The sequence below is a fragment of the Daktulosphaira vitifoliae genome, unplaced genomic scaffold (genome assembly GCF_025091365.1).
Source record: "Daktulosphaira vitifoliae isolate Bord-2020 unplaced genomic scaffold, ASM2509136v1 Scaffold_1, whole genome shotgun sequence".
Taxonomy (NCBI): domain Eukaryota; kingdom Metazoa; phylum Arthropoda; class Insecta; order Hemiptera; family Phylloxeridae; genus Daktulosphaira; species Daktulosphaira vitifoliae.
The window spans coordinates 58716723-58734378 of record NW_026099572.1 but is presented as its reverse complement, the minus strand read 5'-3'; the positions used below and the strand labels follow the sequence as shown (position 1 = coordinate 58734378).

Below are 17656 nucleotides of genomic sequence, written 5' to 3'. Positions count from 1 at the left end.
AGATATCATCTATACTTATCTCATCTATGCCACGTCTATACTGTGCCTCGACCCCACTGTGCTACCGTTTTTTTTTATTATCTTTAGTTACACATTATTCTTGAATTGTTAACTATGTAATACTTTTTAAGTTTATCCCATATGCTTTGGAAGGGGGTCAACTTTGTTTTTTTAAATGGTAACACATATTTTTAATTTAATAAAATCTTTGAGTTTTTAATTTAATAGTAAATGGCATTTGAATTTTTAATATAACTTTATTAGTTTATTAGATATAAACATTTAAAGTTTCAAATTTTTGAATTAATATACATGTATAATACACATGGGATTGTAAATACAGGTAGCTAATTGGATTTTTATGACATTGCTGTCTCAGTCACGGATTGTTTATTATAAATTATGATTATCAATAGATATACTTTCTGTATTGTCAGTTAGTGTATTTTTAAACTCATAACAACGTGCCTTACTACAATTGATAATAACAATGCTGTGTACCTGCTAATATCGATGTCATAAAAAACCAATTAGCTACCTATATTTATAATCCCTTGTGTATTATACCTGTATATTAATTCAAAAATTTGAAACTTTAAATGATTATATTTCATAAACGAATTAAGTTATATTAAAAATTCAAATGCCATTTACTATTAAATTAAAAACTCAAACATTTTATTAAATGTTATGTGTTACCATTTAAAAAAACAAAGTTGACCCCCTTCCAAAGCATATGGGATGAACTTAAAAAGTACTACATAGTTAATAATTCAAGAATAATGTGTAACTAAAGATAATAAAAAAAAAAATCTTTAAATTATTATTATTCTGCAAGTAATTGAGTGAGTTATGATAAAAAAATCACCCTGTATAAAAGTGTCAGACTTTCCGGAACATTTTCAAAAGTCAAGTTGAATAAATTAATTTTTTGTGAAAAAGTTGTCATTTTAAATCCCCCCCTGTGGGCAGGTCTAGGGTCAAATTTATATAAAAAATATACCAAATAAAAAGTAATATCATGCATCTATATAAAAAAAAATTATATTGATTTGGTTATTTTTAAAAAAGTTATAGCAATTTTAAGTAAAAAAAATTTTAAAAATTTCAAAAATTAACAATTTTTAAATTTGTAATTTTTTTGGAGGTTTCCCCCATTTACGGGGAACGAGGGAATTTTTTTCAATTTTTGAGGGTAATGTCTTCGACTAGATACGATTTGTGATCTTTTGACGTATCATTGAAAGAAATCGGTTCGGTGAGAGCTGAGAAAAAGTGTTTACAGACACAAAAAAAAAAACACATTATAGTAAAACCAATACCACCTTTTCAGCTTCGCATCGAAGCTAAAAAAAAAATTACCAACAATTTTGTTTTTATCCGAACAACCGTTTACGTTTTATAATTGTATAAAGATTTTGACTTTCAGAATAAATATTGTCATTTATTATTTTTCATAATATCGGTGGCAGTGCAACCGGTATTTTTGTTAGATCCTTTAGTCTTACAAAACCATAGACTTAGCTATTAATAATACACCGAAAAACCGGGTTGAATCTATTATTGTTATCTTTCATTTAGTGCATAGTACATTTTTATAGCTAATTTACCTGTCATAACTTAATCAATAAAATTTGGTTTATGCAACAGCAAATAATGACTTCTGTATTAAATACAGTAAAATGACAATAGAAATTTGGCCTAAAATCACTTAACCTTAACAAGCTGTAACAGACGAACGGTTAATCGGATAAAAAAAATTATAAGAACAAAATTGTTTGTCATTTTTTTTTCTATCATATTATAAAGTTAAAAATAATGGTTTTAATTTAAGAAAATTATAAATAAGGGTTTTTATCCTTGAAGGGACGAAAAAAATAATGGTTTGACTACATATTATTGTAGAGTTTTTTGAACTTGATATTTTTTCTCTATAATAAAATTTCAAGTTCTCAATATTTTCTTAGAAAATGAGTGTCTTACCAGATTTCAATCACTCTGTCTAATAATTGAAGGTCATAAGATGATTAATGAGTAAAATTTTCGATGATTTATATAATTCTATTAATTTTTTGTGTTTTCCCTTTATTTGTTATTTGTTCATTACCTCTCATTATTAGAAATGCGTGTTATACGTTATGGTGCAAAGTCCAGCAAGTGCCGCACGGACGACGAGTCACGCGCCAAATTATATGTGTAGTCTTCTTTCAGTTGTTATTAACTGAAGGTGAAGCGCGGGTACTACTACTTTTTAATTTAGACATTTTTCGGATGCGTTACTATTACCGCCTAGATATAAAAATATTAATAACTATTGTCATAAAATGATAATTTTTTTTTATTTTGACAGGCTTAAGCTCAAATTCCGTGGATGTAAATATGCATGGTAATTATTATCTTATAAGTGTTAAATAAAAATATTAATTTTATTTTTCCACAATAACACGAATAACGTATAATTAAAAAAAAAAAAAAACATTTAACAAAATGATAATTTTTTACAGTATTATAAATGTTTCAGTAATTTAACCATAAAATATATTATATTTATTAACATATGACGTCAGCCACACATTACACATAAATCATCATTAATAATCGTTATCAACATAAATTAAAGAGAATATAAATTATAAGTGAACGGTAGCCTAGTGGTTTGGTTTGTCCTTACGACGCCTTGGGCGCGGGTCTTAATCCCGTACCATGCCTCTTTTTTTCACACGATTTCCGGTGCATTTTCTATAAACGGCAATCAATCTCCAGCGTCCGTGTTTACTGGTGTCCAAATCCACGACTCCGAGACTAAGTGTTTCATTCTGTCTAGGAGTTCAAAAACTCATAGAACCAGGTTGTGCTACACAGCCGACGATTACCCGTCAATAATTGTAGGTGTAGTCTTCTTTCTGTTGTCAAAATGACGAAGTCGATGATGTACGCCACTGGCTTCGGACGTATCGTACAACCGGACACGACTAAACGATCCGTACCTACGTATCGTCGTCTCCAAAGCTGCTAACTTTTTGACGTTTGAGGACCATGCCGGACACCACGTCGCTGACGCCAGCGAAAGGAAAGAGATATAATGAAGATTAATATAAATTGTGATCGTTTCTTCGGTTCTTTTTTAAAATAATTAGTTATTGTTCATGAATAATAAATGGCCCAAGGTTCACTATCATCAAAACCAGTTTTGACTAATTATTGCGACGTAAGTCGTATTAATATATTACTAATTTTTACTAAATCATACTATTAATGAATTGTATTATAAAAACAAAATATTTTTTTTTAAAAATTCCGTCCTTTTGGTGCAAATTACTTTTAGCAATATAAAATAAAAAAAAAGGTTTTTGAATATTAATGATTTTTTCTGCGATTTTTAATTATTTTATTTAATGGGAACTGTTAGTCGAATGTCCTGTCAAGAATTTGTGTTGTGATTATTTAGACTATCGTTGTGCTACACCGAGTTGTTGTCGATCTTCTCTCTATGTTTGCATTATTGCCATCATCTTAGCGCATTTTTAGCTATAACCTCTATGGCATTTGCGAGCCAGTAGTTTTCTATTCGTTTTATTGTAAAAGTACCGTTCACAGCATATTGTACACGTTGGTCAGCTAATTGCATTTGACTTCAATTGATCCTTTCAATATTTAACATTGTCATTAGCCGATAAGTATAATGCTTGTTCGTCTTCTTTGTAAGACTTACTCACATTTATAATTTATTATTTATTTATATCAGTGTCATATGGCATTAGTATTAAGTGTCCCCCTATCCACATTGGTGTATTTAAGATTTTATGATTCATGCATAATACATTTAATTGTTATGTTTTGAAAATTTATTCTACATTCATTCATACAGTCCACTCACCTTATTCCTTTTGAAATTATGCAGAGTAATGTTAATAATAGACTAAAATAAAAATAATATTTTTATTTTTTTTAACAATAACACAGATTAACGTTTAATTTGTTTTTATTTAGTTAATATAACAGCATCTCTTCTTCTTCTTCCTCGCCTAAATCCTAACTATTTGGGCCGGCCACCCTTATCCTAATTTTCCACTTGACACGATCTCCCACATCATCTACGCTAACATCAGCTGTCCTCATATCGCATTCAATAGCATCCCTCCATCTCTTTTTAAGTCTTCCTCTACGTATTCTTCCTTCAACATTCATTTCTATAACTGTTCTTCAGCTTCCGATTCATCTCTCCTCATAACATGATCAAACCATCCGAGTCTATTTTTCTCATCTTATCCACGATTGACGCTATACTTGTACTCCCTCTTATATGCTCGTTCCTTTTTCTCTCTTTTCTAGTCACTCCACTCATCCATCTAAGCATTCTCATTTCTGCTACTCATTAAAAGCTCTACTTTCTTGTCAACTGCCAAATACTCTGAACCATGTATCATAGCTGGTCTCGCTACAGTCTTGTAGAATTTACCTTTCAGAAATTGGAATTCTTTTATCCCAAAACATATCAGACGCTTCTTTCCACTTTAACCACCAGTATTTAATCCTGTGTCTTACATCCTCCTAAATATCACCGCTCTTATGTTCAACTAAACCTAAATAATTAAAACTTTTCGTCCTCGCCTATTGTCACTGATCTCCTCATTTCACATACCTCGTGTTCTCCTTTGTCAAACTCGTAATCTATATACTCTGTTTTACTCTTACTTATTTATTCTTACTTATTTTAGAGCTGATCTCCACACCTCTAGCTTTTAAATAATTTCCTCCCTATTACCTCCTATTAACTTTATATCGTCAGCAAACAAAATGCACTACGGCATCTCTCCGTGTATTTCTCTAGTAATTTCATATATCACTATAGAAAATAAGTAAGGCCTTAAAGCAGAACCTTGGTGCTCTCCTACTCTTACCCGAAAATCTTCTGTTACTCCTCCTACTATTTTCACTCTAGTACAAGTGCCATTATACACATCATCTATTATATTAATGTACCTTTCGTGACTCCTTTTCTCATTAATGCCCACTTTAAAACCTCTCTGGGTACTCTATCATACGCTTTCTCCAAATCTATAAATACCATACACAGTTTTTTCTTCTTTTCCCTAATTTTTTCTATTAGTTGCCCCACACAAAATACTGGCTCCATTGATGACTGACCAGGCATAAATCAAAATTGGTTTTTAGATAACAATGTCTCATTTCTTATACTCTAATTCATTACCTTTTCCCAAATGTTCATACTATGACTCATAAGCTTTATATCTCTATAATTTCCACACTCGTCTCCTTTACCTTTAAATATCGGTACCATAATACTATTCCTTCATTCATTTGTTATTTTCCCTTTTAATAGGATTTTATTTAAATGTTCCTTCAACCGCCATATGCCAACACCGCCTAATATTTTCCATACTTCTACTGGCACTTCATCGTGTCCTACAGCTTTATTCATTTTCATTGATGTCACAGCCTCCCATAACACTTTCTCACTAATTAAATCTACCAGTCCCTCATTCCACAAGATATCCTCTTATATCTCATTTGGGTACTCCTCATTCAGTAATTTTTCAAATTACTCTTCCAATTTTTTTCCACATCATCATCACTCGAAAGTACATTATTATCTACACTTTTTATACAACTTATATAATGATAATCTTTAGACCTTTTCTCAATTACTTTTGCAAGTCAATAGATTTCTTTGTCGACTTCCTTTGTTCCTAGCCTATCATACAACTCATCATATCTCTTGAACTTCGCCTTACTTACTGCACACTTGGTTTCTTTGCATAAGCGTTTATACTCCATCCAATCTCCTTTTCTCCTTTTGCTCTTCTGCCATACTTTGAATTGCTTTTTCTTACTTTCTATGATTTCTGGAACATCCTCATCCCAGTTTTCGATGTTTCCTGGCATCCTACTCCTACTATCACCAACAATCTCCTTTGAAATATTCTTAACGCAACTAGCAAATCTATTCCACACATGTCTCCCTCGACATTCCACACTGTCGTCTCTTTTACCGTCTTTACAAACTGTTTCCATTTTCCCCTTTCAATTTCCACCTCAGGATCTTCGATTTTTTCCCTGTGTTTCTTCTATTTTTGTTTATTCTCTTTTCGATACACCACAACTCCATTACCATCAGTCTATGCTGTGTAGTTACACTCTAGTCTGGTATAACTTAACAATTTTTTACTCGCTTTACGCTCTCTCTCTCTTCTACAAAAAATAATTGTCCTGTGATTTATTCCTCCTACTCTTATAAATTATAATCCAGGATTCTTTCTCCAGCCTCATTCTTCCTACTAAAACCATACCCTATATGTACTCTTTCATATCCTTTACTGTCATTATTTACATCTTCATTCATATCTCCACCTATCACCGCATCCTCATTGCCAGGTACATCTTGCATCACCTCATCCATCTCTCTCCAAAACACTTCCTTGTCTATTTCACTACATCCTACTTGTGGCGCATAGGCACTTATGACATTCAGCACTTTTTCCTCAAATATCAATTTCACGACTATAATCCTGTCACTTTTCCTAGCTACTTCTACTACTTTACTTTTCATTTCCTCTTCCATTATTATCCCTACACCATTCTTTGTACTATACTTCCCTGGGTGTATTATTTTATAACCCTTACCTATTTCCCTTGATTTCTTTCTTTTACACTTCGTTTCCTGCACACAACAAATGTTAACTTTTCATGTTAACTACTCTTCAGTACTTCTACTAATTCTCTACTTCTACCAGTTAATATTCCAATTACCTATTTGTTGGATACACATCGATCGAATATGCTGTCAAGAAAATGTGTTTTTTGATTATTCATGTTATCGTTGTGTTACATCGAGTTGTTGTCGGTTTTTCTCTCTATGTTACCATTGTCGCAGCCATCTTAACGCTTCTTCTGATATAAGCTCTATGGCGTTTGCGAGCTAGCAGTTTTGTATTCGTTTTTACTGTAAAAAGAAAATATCACCTTTGCGATTGTCGTACCCTGTGCGCTCAGTTTATCGCCGTTGGGTCTATATATTTTCTGAGATACATCACGATACCGTTGACAGCTAATTGTACACTTTGGTCAGCTACTTGCATTCGACTTCAATTGATCCTTTCAATATTCAACATTATCATCAGCCGTTTCATTTAGCAGATAAGTATAATGCTTGTTCATTTATCTTTCTAAGACTCACTTGTATAATTTATTATTTGTTTATATCATCGCCTTTGTGGCATTAGTATTAAGTGTCCCCCCTATCCACATTGGTGTATATAAGATTTTATATTTATTATATAATACATTTATTTTGTATAATTATATCTTGTGAAATTCATTCTACATTCAAACATACAGTCCACTCATCTTATTCTTTATCCTCGACATAGCTAAAACTTAAGACAAAACAAAACCACGAACGTTAACGAACCCGCGTGAATACCACCGGCCGCTGCGTTCAAACAATTATAATAATACTTGTAATCCAAGGAAACNCACTATTCTTACTTTGTATCTATCTTTCTCTCTTATACACGAGTCCAGCCTAAAGTTATGTGGTGATGTCCCTACACCGTTGACCTGTTGTCCCCGTGACATCCGAGATGAGACAATTCGCCTGAGTTTTGTTTAGGAAACCTCATACTATTTGATAAAAATTTTTACGGCCGCTGTCGACCTGACGCAACGTTATTAGTCGCCTCTTACGAGTGACAGAAGTATTCTTATCCCTATCAACAGGAAAAGTTAATATAACATCATCATACATAATATTAACATTGTGTATTACAATGTTATTAATAAACAATTTAAAACAGTAAAAAATAAATTTTTTTTTTTTTGCATTTTAAAATTACTACACATTATTATTTTTATACAGAGTGTTAGTAAATGCTATGTCACGAGTAGTAGGGTGATATTCAGTAGGACCTAAAATTAGAGAAATCAAAAATTAAAATTTCCTATCTCCAAAATTGGGAGTTTTCCGGTTCCCCACTTTAAATTTTATTTTAATAAAAAATAAACATAACAACAGTATTTCCCAAGAAATTCTCATACAAATTGAGTGGTCACACGATTTATTGTAACTTTCGTTCCCTCCCCTGAACTTTGGTTCCAAGTTGAAAAAAAATTTCACTTTAGTGTGATCCATCAAATTGTATTGAAATTATACTGGGAGTTCTGTGATGCAGTTTATTTTTAGTTTAAACGATTACATAACGAGAAAAACTGGAAAAACCCACAGACAATGTGATATTCTTTTAATTTCACGAGTTTATTTTGTCTTTTATTATTTATTCAAACCGATTTTCATATTTATCATTAAAACTGTTATAAAATTATTATTTTTTTTCTTTAAGATTGCTTCCAATTTGCTGATACAAGTCGAAATCAAAAATAGTCGTACTGTGTTCTAGTATTTTAATAGCAGGACGATAAACTAGTGGTATTTTTTTTCTCGATGTGCTGTCTTTTAAAAAAAAATAAAAGAAATACTGTTTATAAGATTAGTTTAGTTAAATTTTTATAACAAAAAACTTAAAATAAATGGTCGTTTTGTAAATGAAAAATTGTAAATTTAAATTATATTTTTAGCAAGTGACGCACATTAAAAATGTTTTACAATACAAGCTATTTGTTTACTATAGGTTATTCGTTTTTACTGCAATTTACGCATTTTTATTGCATAAAAAAGAAACTATATTTTAAAAATAATCTAATATTTTTTGCAACTTAATTAGTGACTATTCAATAGTGAACAGTATTTTTCGAACATTTAAATAAATATTAACAAGCTCAGTGATGTACCATATTCTCATTAGTGATTAATTTTGGGAAAGAGTAGTGTGCCGATTACATGGTAATATTTCTAATTATCCTATTGTAATAGAGTTTAAAATATTCATTTCAATCTTGTGATTGTTTTATTTTTCAAAGAAAATTATCAGGTTGTTTTAATGTAATATATATAAAAGAACTACAACTTATATCGATTTCGATTGTTAATCACATTTATTATTTTTTAATTAATATACTACATATTCCAATTAAAATAATATATAAACTTAATGATCAGTTTGACATCACCTAGCCATTAATCTGTTTAGTCTTTTTGTCTATGTTTCGCTACTGAATACTGATAAATAAATACATATATTCCATTGCCCTGCATCCGCTAGAGTGAAACTTTTAATATTAACCATTCAATTTATTTTCAAGCAATAATTATTTTCAGAAAATTCTTTTTAGAATTTTTTATTTTTATATATTTAATGATTAATTAACAATTAAATCTTTTTATATCATCCATAAGATCCTATAAGTTTTTTTTGTTAAACTTTTAAACAAAATAAAAAAATATCCTTATAAGAACTGATTGTTAATTACTTTCGGACCAGTATGTGAAAATATTTTGTAATTTTAAATAATAACAGGGTTTTAAATATGTGTGCAACTACTTTTATCACTAGACATTTATTGGCCTCGCTCCTACTCCCGCCTATGTATATAAATATTAATAACTGTCAAAATGATGATTTTTTTTCTTTGACAGACTTGGATAACATAAGTTTTGAAGATGAAATTATGCACAGTAATGTTTATCATATCAAATTTAAATAAAAATTCAAGATATATTTTTTCACAATAACTCAATAATTCACAATATACGTTTAATTTTGAACCGCGGGTGCACTAGACGTTTTTCAGTCTCACTCCTCCTCTCGTCTAAGTATAAAATTATTAATAACTACTGACAAAAAATTATGATTTTTTTTTTGACAGATTTGGATGACACAGATTCTGAAGATGAAATTATGCAGGGTAATGTTCATCATGAAAGATTTAAATAAAAATATAATTTATATTTTTAAACAATAACTCAGATTAACGTTAGTATAAAGGGGGTCGCGGCACAGTGGTGACGTGGCATAGTTGGATCAAGTATAATGATATCTGACAGTGATTAAAATCACTATCAAAAATAAACGCTTCGATGCAAATCTTTAGATAGTGTTTAATTTTAAAAAAATTGGTGTTTTATTCCAAAAGCTACTTGATCTGCTGGTTCCTTATTAATATCTCGATTAAGATAAAGTATGTCGAACGAAAAAGGGTTTATTAAAAAATATTATTTCTCAGAAAAAAATTGTGTGGATCTATACACTTTTCAATAAGTTATAGCATTATAAAGTTAAAAATGTAAAAAATAAAATCGAGAATTTTCACACGAAAATATATGTAATATATGCATTTTTTATATTTGAAGCCCCCCCATATATAGGGAAATAGTCTGATTTAAAAAAAAAGTATATCCAAGACAAGTCCAGAGGACAAATTAAATATTTTTTCAAATTAAAGTATATTACATTAGCTTTAATTTAAGATATATATAAAAGTGTCAGACCTTCCGGAACATTTTCAAAAGTTAAGTTGAAAAAGTTAATTTTTTGTGAAAAAGTTGTCATATTAAATCCCCCCCTGTGAGCAGAAAAATGGTCAAATTTACCAAAAAAATATACAAAATGATAGGTAAAAATATCAAGCATCTATAAAAAAAAAAATTATATTCATATGTTTATTTTTGAAAAAGTTACGGCAGTTTTTAGTAAAAAAAATTGAAAAAATTTCGAAAATTAGCAATTTTTAAATTTGAAATTTTTTTGGAGGTTTCCGCCATTTAGGGGAACGAGGGATTTTTTTTCAATTTTGAAGGGTAATGTCTTCGACTAGATACGATTTGTGATCTTTTGACGTATCGTTGAAAGAAATCCGTTCGGTGAGAGCTGAGAAAAAGTGGTAACAGACACAAAAAAAAAACACAACTTAGTAAAACCAATACCTTCTCAGCTTAGCATCAAAGTTAAAAATCAAGTAACAAAAAAATACATTTCTTAGGAATTTTAAATATTTTAGTAATTTAACTACAAAATATATTACAATTATATATTACAATTATATTTTCTTAGTATCAGTTAAAAATATTACTCATTCTTTAATTTGAATACTTTTAAAGATTAAATAGATAACTAATCTACAATTTTTATTTTATTTAGATGTAGATGATGGTGGTAGTTCTTCAATAGGTAAGCAATAAATTACTAGTATTCAGTTAGATGCTACTTTAAAACTTAAATGATCGATTTCTAGGGGTTACAATACTATTTTTCTCAATAAATCCTTTAGAAATATATTTTTTACTGATACAGGAACATTAGGGTGGTCGCTATTTTTTAAGTTTCAAAATTTGAGAAGCGCCGGACGTACATTTGTTCCTATATGTTAATACTTTGTTTCCATAAGTATCTTAGTTATAATTTTATTGCTAATTGAACTTTAATATTCATAATTACTACCAAGTTAAAGTATCTCGTGTTTTTCGTTTTCTAAATAATTATCGTTTTTTATTTGACCAATTTCTCACAAATCCACTCAAATGTAAATTAAAAATACATGGGTGAATTAAAATATCATCATTAATTATTCAAATCCTTTTAGTTGCAAGATGATTGAAATAAAAATTCAACTGTGACAATAATTAAAATTGTATTTTTTTATTCATAATTTTATTTCAGGACCTACCATCAATTGATGATTGAGGATTAATTTTTCAAAATTTTCTGCTCGATACAAAAAAATAATTCATGTTTTATTATTAGACAAATAACATAAATAATCCAATCAGAAGTATGTTTGTCCACAAATTAATACAAAGTTCTAATACTGATTAATTAATTTAATTTACCATTTACTGTTTTATTTATTAAATAATTTACTAATTTAATTTTAAAAGTTATAAAATTTTGTTTTATTTATATTTCTAATAAAAATGTTATCGATCTCCTAATATTTATGTTTTACATCTATGATAGCATCATAATATATTTATGTTCTAAAGACTACATTATTTATTACTGTACCAGTGTTTCACAGCTTAAACCACAAATTAGTGGATTACATACCTGTTTTTAACACGCTTATATTAGTTTCACCTGTATGTATGTATGTATGTATGTATATATCAGTGTTGAGAAGGAACTGGTTCCAAAAGGAANGTAACTCACCAAACGCCACGCGTTATCGCATATTCCGTCGTCTAGACTAGACTGTCATAACGCATTCACCCAACCCCACGCCTCGCTCATAACACGCCGGCAATACTATTCTTGTATAAATTTATTTTTGGTTATTTTACCCGTACACACGTGCGTGTCATCAATATTATATATTTATAAACAAATTTTTATTTTGACTGACCATTATCATCCGCGTGCATACGGCTTACGTATATATTCCTACCGCCGTTTATACCTCAGGTATAACGTTAGTCTGACCCGCCCGCCCACAAAACACGACTGTACCTAATGCATGATACGTTTACGTACTTAAGTCGCTTTTCATGTATATATATTTTTTGTATTTTCTTATTGTTTGTAACAATGAGAACAATAGAAACCCGTTTCCTGATTTACTGAACACCCTGTATATTCTAATTACTATTAAAAATATATATTAACACACTTTATTCTTATTTAGAGATATAGAACTCATTCATTCCGATTTCGTCACTACCTCCATGTTCCGGGAGTGGGTAATTTACGCACCTGCTGATTTCCTTGGATGTGATAGCCGTTTCTCAGACACCCTCCCCGGAATCGAACACTGATTTCCTGTTACCCGTTACAACCATGATATTGATAGCAACTACTATCATGAAACTAAAAAGTGAAAAATAAATATAGTTTAAAAAAACTAAAAAAACACGCTTTTAAAGCACATCGAACTAAAAAGTTAAAAATAATTTTTAAAATATATTTAAAATAATTATGAACAAAAAATACTAGTATTATTGTGATAAAAGCGTGGGTGCTTTGTGTCATATTTTTCGTATATTGAGCGCCCGATTTTATCACAATAATACTAGTATTTTTCGTTCATTATTGTTTTAAGCTTATTTTAAAAATTATTTTTAACTTTTTAGTTCGATGTGCTTTAAAAGCGTGTTTTTTTAGTTTTTTTAAACTACATTTATTTTTCATTATTTTCTGGTTGAAGATGCATTTTTTTAATTTTTGTCTTTTTCTTTCATCTTTGAGAAAACTGACTTTATATAAATAATTTAATTTGTTGTCATTACAACCTTATCCAGGATTCATTTTTTTTCTATAAAATTTCCATGACTTTTTTAAAAATCAACATAACTTTTTTTTATACTAAAACTTAAGATGTTTCCCTTTTATTTTATATCACTTTTTTTACAGTCTAACACTTAACCTGTTCACTGGAGGAGATTTAAAATAGCAATTTTTTCAACTTAACTGTTGATAAAGTTACGGAAATACTGCGACCTTTCAATATATATAAAATTAAAGCTTATGTTATGTACTATAAAATTAAAAAAAAAATTTTCCGGCAATTTATCTTCTACATGTAAACGGCTGCCGTAGTTAAAAAAACGCTATTTTTGTGTTAAAATTTTCAAATTAAAAATGCTATAACTTTTCGAAAAATGTATGTATCAGCACAAATTTCTAAATACATTATAAGTACATCTTTTATTTGCCAGACTTTCCGGAACACTTTCAAAAGTTAAGTTAAAAAAGTTCTATTTTCTATATGCATTTTCTAGATTTGAACCCCCCTCGTATATAGGAAAATGGTCCGATTTAAAAAAAACAGTATGTCGAATGAAAGATGAATACAAATACTACTTCTCATGAAAATATTGTATTGATCCATACATTTTTACAAAAGTTTTAGCATAATAAAGTTAAAAATGTAAAATACATTTTTACATCGAGAATTTTCACACAAAAATAGCATTTGGTAGCCATTTTCACCATGAAGATAAAATAAAGTCCGAAAATTTTTTTTTTCATAATAAAGTATATTACATTAACTTTAATTTAAGATGTATATAAAATTGACAGTACTTCCGGAACATTTTCAAAATATAAGTTGAAAAAGTTGTCATTTTTAATTCCACTCTGTAGGAAGGCAAAAAGTCAGATTTATAAAAAAAATATATCAAATGATAGGTAAAGATATCATACATCTATAAAAAAAGAATTATATTGATCCATACACTTTTCAATAAGATATATCATTATAAAGTTAAAAAAAAAATTCCCATCACAGGGGGGCCGCGGCACAGTGGTGACGTGGCATAGTTGGATCAAGTATAATGATATCTCACAGTGATTAAAATCTCTATGTAAAAAAAAAAATGCTTCGATGCAATTCATTAGATAGTGTTTAATTTTAAAAAATTGGTGAATTATTCCAAAATCTACATAATCTGCTAGTTCCTCATTAATATCCTGATTAAGATAAAGTATGTCGAATGAAAAAGGGATTATTAAAAAATGTTATTTCTCATTAAAAAATTATGTTGATCCATTCGCTTTTCAATGAGTTATATTAGGGGTGACGGTATTTTTTTAATATCGATATTTCGGTATGATATTTTTTACCGGTATGAATCGGTATACCGAAAATATCGTTATACCGGTATTTGGATACGGCAATTTCGATATACTCGATATTTCGGTAACTCGGTATTTACGATATTACAAAATTATATATTACATAATAACATTAATATGAATTTATTAATAATTAAATTTATAAAAAAAAAAACAAGATCACAAATTTTTATTTAATTTCATTATTTTGATATAAATTTAGAGTTCATAGATAAAAATAATTATTAGGTATATACTAATTAGGAACATAACTAAAAAAAACTAATCTGGGTATAATTAAGGAAATAGAAGTTGATGTTGCTTTTTTCCATCAATTTTTTAGAATTAAACACTATCTAAAGATTTGCATCGAATCGTTTCTTATGATAGTGATTTTAAACACTGTCAGATTAAATCTATACTGGACCTCACTATGTAACATCCCCATTATGCCGCGACTCCACTGTGCTAGGTTTTATTTTATTTTAAAATATCTTATTATTATTCAAAGAAATCCAATCGTGGACTGACTTAAAAAATACTCTAAAATCCACTTTAGAACCACAGAGGACAACTACTCATCTCTACCTAGAGTTATATTGTACCAAACAGGCTCCTAATGAAGATGTTATTTCTTATGCCAATCGTGTAGAATGTCTACAATCACAAATTTTAGAATAAGAAACAAATGGAAAAAGCACTGAAGCAGCTACCGCCCTTGAGCAAATCCTTAAAGCTCAAACAGTCCAAGTGTTCACCGAAGGTTTAAATAATCTTAAAGACTTTATAAAAGCTCGCAATCCACCAACATTAGAGAAGGCTATTCAAGCCGCTCGTGAAGAAGAGCGTGTCCGAAAATCATGGCACGAATCTAGGAAGTTGACCCCTACAACAGGAGGAAAGTCAAAAGTTATGTGTTTTATTTGTACAAAAACTGGTCATTTAGCTAAAGACTGTAGGTCTTCTTCAAATCACACGCATAAACCATCAAATTTTAGTAAATTTAAATCTAATTTGCAAAGCTATCGTCCTAACTTGGCTCACGTTCAAATGGTTGTGTGTCGTTATTGTAAAAAATCAGGACACACTTTAGAAGTATGCAGAAAACGCCAATGGTTTAACAACAAGAAACAATCACAATCAACACCAGAACCACAAACATCTTATGCGGGAAACGAGACACGACAGGCAACTTTGGGCGGAAAACCTGTCAGCAGTATCAAATTAGCCGATCTCTCCATTTTAACGCAAAATTAGTTAACCACCATGTTGTTTACCCAATTCATCAGACAAACTCGGGCACTGCCAGACTTCTACTTGATTCCGGTAGTGACCTAAACCTTATTAAAGTATCATCTCTTAAAAGTAATGTGATTTTTTATGATCACATAATATATCATATGAAGGGCATAACTGACCAACTTATTCCTACTACCTTAACTATACAACTAAAAAACCAATTCCTTCAAGCAGAGTTCCATTTAATTCATCCTGACTTTCCAATACCTCATGACGGTATCCTAGGAAAACCTTTCATAGTAGGACATCAGACTCTCATAAATTATGGAACCAATGAATTAATCATTCCTAATTCAGCTGGTATTGTTATCTCTCTTCGATCAGAAACTCTTATTACCATTCCAGTTTCAACTATTAAAGAAGGGACCATGCTCTTAATTCCTTCTCAGTCAATTAACGAAACCCTCATAAGTGGAAATGTCGTAACTCAGGTCCAAGACAATCGCGTATTACTTTCTATTTTAAATCCGTCAGAACTACCCGAACATCTTCAGATACCAAATCTCAAAAGTCTTAATTACGAAGAATATATATAAGTATCTATAAATATTACGCTGTCACAATCCCAAAGTAACTTCGATGGAAGCAGAATTAGTCGACTTAAGCAAGCTCTTCGAAATTCATTGGAAAGCATTTGCAGTCAGTTCTCCGACGTATTCCATTTAGAAGGGGATCCAATTACGCATACTACAGCGGTATATCATCAAATTAAAACACCTGATAATGTCCAGCCGATAATGGACAAGCCCCATCGACTCCCTTACAAACACAAGAATGAGATTAATGAACAAATAGCACAACTCGAGAAAGAGGGAGTTATAGCTGCTAGTGAATCTCCATGGAATGCGCCATTATTAGTAGTACCAAAAAAACCAGACATATATGGAAATATCAAATATCGCGTCTGCGTTGATTTTCGAAAAATCAATCAGGTCTCTCAAGGAGATGCCTATCCTCTTCCTAACATCACTGATATCCTTGACCAGCTTGGTAAATCTCGCTATTACAGTACTCTTGATCTAGCAAATGGTTATTATCAAGTCCCTATGTTACCCGAACACCGTGAAAAAACCGCTTTTTCGACTGACAAAGGTCATTTTGAATTTATTCGTATGCCTTTTGGTTTGAAAGGTGCACCAAGCACATTCCAACGCCTGATGAACAAAGTTTTAATTGGCATAAATGGAGTAAAAGCTTTCGTTTACTTAGATGATATAATCATATATGCTAAAAATTTAGACGATCATTCTCAAAAGCTCACAGAAATCTTTGATAGACTTAGACAATATAATCTAAAATTACAACCTATTAAATGTGAATTTCTCCGCAAGGAAACTCAATACCTAGGTCATGTTATTACAGACCAAGGTGTTAAACCTGATCCAAGAAAAATAGAATGCGTTCAAAATTTTCCCGTACCTAAAAATGTTAAGGAAGTTAAGTCATTTCTTGGATTATCCGGTTATTATCGACGATTTATTAAAAATTATGGGGAAATCGCAAAACCTTCGACAGCTCTCTTAAAAAAGGAAGTCCCATTTATTTGGAATGACCTTTGCCAAGAATCTTCTCAGACGTTAAAATGCGTAGTAACACAAGCTCCAATTCTTCAATATCCTGACATTGAGAAACCCTTTGTCCTCACTTGTGATGCTAGCAACTATGCCGTAGGTTGTATTTTGTCTCAAGGTCCTATAGGAAAGGATTTACCTATAGCATTCGCATCCAGAACATTAAATAAGGCAGAAAAAAACTACAACACCACCGAAAAGGAACTGACAAGTATTGTATGGGGTGTAAAATAGTTTCGCCCTTATCTTTTTGGTCAGAAATTCACAATTGTCACAGATCATCGTGCTCTCACGTGGTTATTTAACCTCAAAGATCCTGGGTCC

The 17656-nt window shown here is 30.4% G+C and overlaps 2 protein-coding genes and 1 long non-coding RNA gene across 3 annotated transcripts; 1 reads left to right on the top strand and 2 right to left on the bottom strand.

Moving 5' to 3' along the window:
• Positions 1 to 5679: 5679 nt before the first annotated feature.
• On the bottom strand, positions 5680 to 6036 carry LOC126894749 (uncharacterized). Its single transcript, XM_050665988.1, has one exon. The coding sequence runs from the start codon at positions 6034 to 6036 to the stop codon at positions 5680 to 5682; it is 357 nt and encodes a 118-aa protein (XP_050521945.1).
• A 217-nt stretch (positions 6037 to 6253) lies between these two features.
• LOC126894745 (uncharacterized) lies at positions 6254 to 6583 on the bottom strand. The gene has a single exon (XM_050665977.1). The coding sequence runs from the start codon at positions 6581 to 6583 to the stop codon at positions 6254 to 6256; it is 330 nt and encodes a 109-aa protein (XP_050521934.1).
• Positions 6584 to 8696: 2113 nt separating this feature from the next.
• Positions 8697 to 11858, top strand: LOC126909237 (uncharacterized). The gene is made up of 5 exons (XR_007704970.1): positions 8697 to 8860; positions 9554 to 9592; positions 9784 to 9822; positions 11055 to 11084; positions 11574 to 11858. It is a non-coding gene; the product is annotated as an uncharacterized LOC126909237 (long non-coding RNA).
• Positions 11859 to 17656: the final 5798 nt, after the last annotated feature.

Excerpts from the sequence above, each read along its gene's own strand:
- LOC126894745 (XM_050665977.1), bottom strand. The coding sequence starts at position 6,583 with ATGGAAGAGGAAATGAAAAGTAAAGTAGTAGAAGTAGCTAGGAAAAGT.
- LOC126894749 (XM_050665988.1), bottom strand. The coding sequence starts at position 6,036 with ATGGAAACAGTTTGTAAAGACGGTAAAAGAGACGACAGTGTGGAATGT.